The 3,757-nt window shown below is 57.4% G+C and overlaps 1 protein-coding gene across 1 annotated transcript; it reads right to left on the bottom strand.

Annotated features, from left to right (window-relative positions):
• Positions 1-1,017: 1,017 nt before the first annotated feature.
• Positions 1,018-3,387, bottom strand: LOC141042843 (uncharacterized). The gene is made up of 3 exons (XM_073511740.1): positions 2,965-3,387; positions 2,569-2,898; positions 1,018-1,800 (listed from the first exon to the last, which is right to left on the bottom strand). The coding sequence occupies exons 1-3, from the start codon at positions 3,385-3,387 to the stop codon at positions 1,018-1,020; spliced, it is 1,536 nt and encodes a 511-aa protein (XP_073367841.1).
• Between the last annotated feature and the right edge of the window lie 370 nt (positions 3,388-3,757).

Raw genomic sequence — 3,757 nt, 5'->3', positions numbered from 1 at the left:
TAGTCGTTTTTCGTGTGGGCAGTGTTTCTGGCCTTTGGCTCTTGCCAGCCGGACAATCGCGCTGCGAGCTGTGGCTGGGGCGGAGAGAGGGCTTTGGCGTCGGCACACTACTAAGCCGACTTCATATGGTACCAACTTGGGCCAAGTCGGCGAGCCCCCGGGCCGGCTGACCGGACCCGGGCAGGGCGAAAGAATGAATACTCATACATAGGCGAAGCTTATCATATAGATAAAAATGTAGCCCCGAGTGCGCCTCGGGGTACCTGTTGTCTTTACTTAGTACAAAAGATATCGTGGTACATACACTGCATCAACTGTAAAACGAGCGGAGAAGGTTTGCGTTCCATGGGCGCTCCGACTCTTGGCCGACTATGTCCCTCTTGCATGCCCTGGGCTTCTGCGCGTCGATGAGGTAGTAGGAGTCATTTCCCTGGGCCTTGCTAACGATGAAGAGCCCCTTCCAAGGAGCCGCTGGTTGTCTATTCACTGGATTAGTTGGAGCACAAGGTCACCCTCGCGGAAGGCACGCGGCTTGATCTTGTTGTTGTGGTAGCGGTGCAGGCTCTGCTGATAGATGGCGCACCGACTGAGTGCTAGCAGTCGGGCCTCTTCGAGCAGGTCGACGTCGTCTTCACATGCCTCCTTTGCTTCCGCCTCCGTGTACAGGGTGACGCGAGGTGAGTCGAACTCGATATCCGTTGGGATGATAACCTCGGCCCCATACATGAGGGAGAAAGGTGTGAAGCCGGTTGATCTGTTTGGCGTAGTCCGGAGACTCCAAAGGACGACCGACAGCTCCTCAATCTAGTAGCCGGCTGAGCGCTCCAATGGCTCGACCAGCCGAGGCTTGATGCCAGATAGAATGAGGCCGTTTGCTCGCTCCACCTGGCCGTTTGACTGTGGGTGAGCAACCAACGCGAGGTCCAGTCGGATGCCCTGCGTGGCACAGAAACGGGCCAAGGCACCTTTGGCAAAGTTTGTGCCATTGTCAGTGATGATCCTGTGCGGGATGCCATATTAACCGGTGATGTCCGCGATGAATGTGACGGCTGTGGCGCCATACAACTTCTTGATTGGCCTCGCCTCAATCCACTTCGTGAATTTGTCCATGGAAACCAGCAGTTGGGTCATGCCGCCGCATGTTGTCTTGAATGGTCCCACCATATCCAACCCCCATACGGCAAACGACCAAGTGATGGGAATGGTCTTGAGTGCTGAAGCCGACAGGTGCTGCTTGGTGATGAAGCACTGGCACCCCTTGCACTTTGGGACCAACTCCTTGGCGTCGTCCAGAGCAGTCGGCCAGAAGAAACCGTGGCGGAAAGCTTTGGCTACGAGGTCTCTCGAGGCGGCATGGTGACCACATTCACCTTGATGTATATCTCTGAGGATAGCAATGCCCTTCTCCTGCTCGACGCAGCGCTGGAAGACACCAGTCGCACTACGCCTAACGAGCTCGCTGTTGATGATCGTGTAGGCGCCCGCCCGGTGTTGCACCTGTCGGGCCAAGACCTCGTCGGCTGGTAGCTCGCGGCTAACCAGGGAGTTGAGGATGGGTTGCGCCCAAGACAGGGCTTCCACCACCGTCATGACAGCAATTGGCGGTAAGGTGGCCGGGTTGGGAGGCGGCGGGTTGGAGACGGCCGCTCCTTGTTGCGTCGTGGAAGTCCCCGGGCCGGCTACAGCAGTCCCCAGACCGGGTTCTGGAGTCCCCGGGACGGGTTTGGGTGCTGGCTGCTGAAGTCCCCGAGCCGGATCCGCCTGCTCCAGGGTCAGCCGGCAAGAAGATGGATTCTGATTCTGGCGAAGGTTGGATAGACAGCTTGCATAAGCACTCGAGGGAGACGCCGGCTGGAATGGCCTACCGGGTAGAGCCAAACCATGCCAGGGCATCGGCTGCTTCATTGTCGGCCCGTGGCACATGGATGAACTCGCACCCATTGAAGTGTTTGCTGATCTGCTGGACGAGGAAGCGGTAGCTGGCCATGTTGGCATCCTTGGTGTCCCATTCGCTAGAGGACTACTAGACCACAAGGTCCGAGTAGCCGTTGCACAAAATGCGGCGGATACCGATCTCCTTGGCCAGCCGGAGCCCGTGGACGAGTGCCTCATACTCGGCCACGTTGTTGGAGGCGGCAAAGTGAATCTGCAACGTGTACTTTAGCTTGTCGCCTTTGGGAGAGGCGAGGACGATGCCGGCTCCCAAACTGGTGTGCATCTTCGAGCCATCGAAGTGCATCTGCCAATGCATGGAATCCGGCGCTGGCGGCAGGTACTGGTTCTTGACCCAGTCGACAAGAAAGTCAATCGGTGCTTTGGACTTGATGGCGGTGCCGGGCTGGTAGAGGATGGTGTGGGGAGCCAGCTCGATGGCCCACTTGGCCACCCGGCCCGAGGCATCTCGGTTGCCCATTATCTCGGCAAGGGGGCGGTACAGACGACCGTGATGGTGTGCTCCTGGAAGTACTGCTTCAGCTTCTTGGCGGCAAAGTACACGCCGTAGCACATCTTTTGGTAGTGGGGGTAGTTCTGCTTGGAGGCGGACAACACCTCACTCAGGTAATAAACCGGCCTCTGGACCGGCTGCGTCCTGGCGGCTTCTAGGCGCTCGACAACAATCACCATGCTGACGACCCGGTTGGTGGCGGCGATGTAGAGGAGCATGGGCTCTCTAGCACCCGGAGCGGCCAGAACAGGCGGCGTGGACAGCATCCGCTTGAGCTGGAGAAATGCCTCATCGCCTGGTCGGTCCACTCGAAGCATGTGGTCTTCTTCATCAGCTGGTATAGTGGGAGGGCCTTCTCGCCGAACCAGCCGGCTGAGAGAGGCCAGGCACCCGGTGAACTTCTGGACGTCTCGCAGCCGGGTCGGTTTCTTCACCCGCTCAATGGCCTTGATCTTCACGGGGTTGCACTCAATCCCACGCTCAAAAACAAGGAAGCCAAGGAGCTGGTCGGCTGGTACTCTGAAGACACACTTCTCCAGGTTGATCTTGATCAAGAAACGACGCAGGTTGGCGAAGGTCTCCTTGAGATCCTCCAAAAGGGTGATGCGCTTCTCCGTCTTCACCACTATGTCGTCCACATAGACGTTGGTGTTCCTGCCGAGTTCCTTCAGGAGGCACTTCTGCATGCAGCGTTGAAAAGTTGCGCCGGCGTTCCTCAAGACAAACGTCATGGTGATGTAGCATAAGGTACCGAAAAGGGTGATGAAGGCGGTCTTCAATCGATCGGCCGGGTCTAGCCTGATCTGGTGGTAGCCGTTGTAGGCGTCCAAAAAGGACAGCAGCTCATAGCCGGCCGTCGAGTCGATCACTTGATCGATCCGAGGCAAGGCAAGTGGATCCTTGGGGCAGGCTTTCTTGAGGCTTGTGTAGTCGATACACATGCGCCACTTGTTCTTTTCTTCAAAAAGAGGATTGCGTTGGCAAGCCAGTCCAGGTAGAACACTTCCATTATGAAGCTGGGTGCCAGAAGGCGGGCGATTTCTTCACCAACAATCCTTCGCTTCTCTTCTGATAGGCGGCGGAGGGGTTGTTTGGTCGGCTTGGCATCCAATCGCACATGCAGTTTGTGCTCGGCGTACTCCCTCGGAACTCCCGGAATGTCCTTGGGGGACCATGCGAAGATATCCCGATTCTCACGGAGGAAGTCGACGAGCTCGCTTTCCTATTTGCTGTCGAGGTTAGCCCCGACGACAGCGTACTTCTCCGGGTGCGCCGGGTCCAAGACGATCTTCTTGGTTTCCTTGGTCGGCT

This window comes from Aegilops tauschii, chromosome 3 (assembly GCF_002575655.3).
Source record: "Aegilops tauschii subsp. strangulata cultivar AL8/78 chromosome 3, Aet v6.0, whole genome shotgun sequence".
Classification (NCBI taxonomy): Eukaryota; Viridiplantae; Streptophyta; class Magnoliopsida; order Poales; family Poaceae; genus Aegilops; species Aegilops tauschii.
This window is presented reverse-complemented; position numbering and strand designations above follow the sequence as displayed.

Bases quoted from the DNA above. Each gene is read 5' to 3' on its own strand.
- LOC141042843 (XM_073511740.1), bottom strand. From the start codon at position 3,387: ATGTGTATCGACTACACAAGCCTCAAGAAAGCCTGCCCCAAGGATCCA. The intron at 2,899-2,964 runs GTACCAGCCGAC...AACCCCGTGAAG, and splicing joins TGGAGAAGTGTGTCTTCAGA to ATCAAGGCCATTGAGCGGGT. The intron at 1,801-2,568 runs GTTTATTACCTG...AACCTTCGCCAG, and splicing joins CGCAGCCGGTCCAGAGGCCG to AATCAGAATCCATCTTCTTG.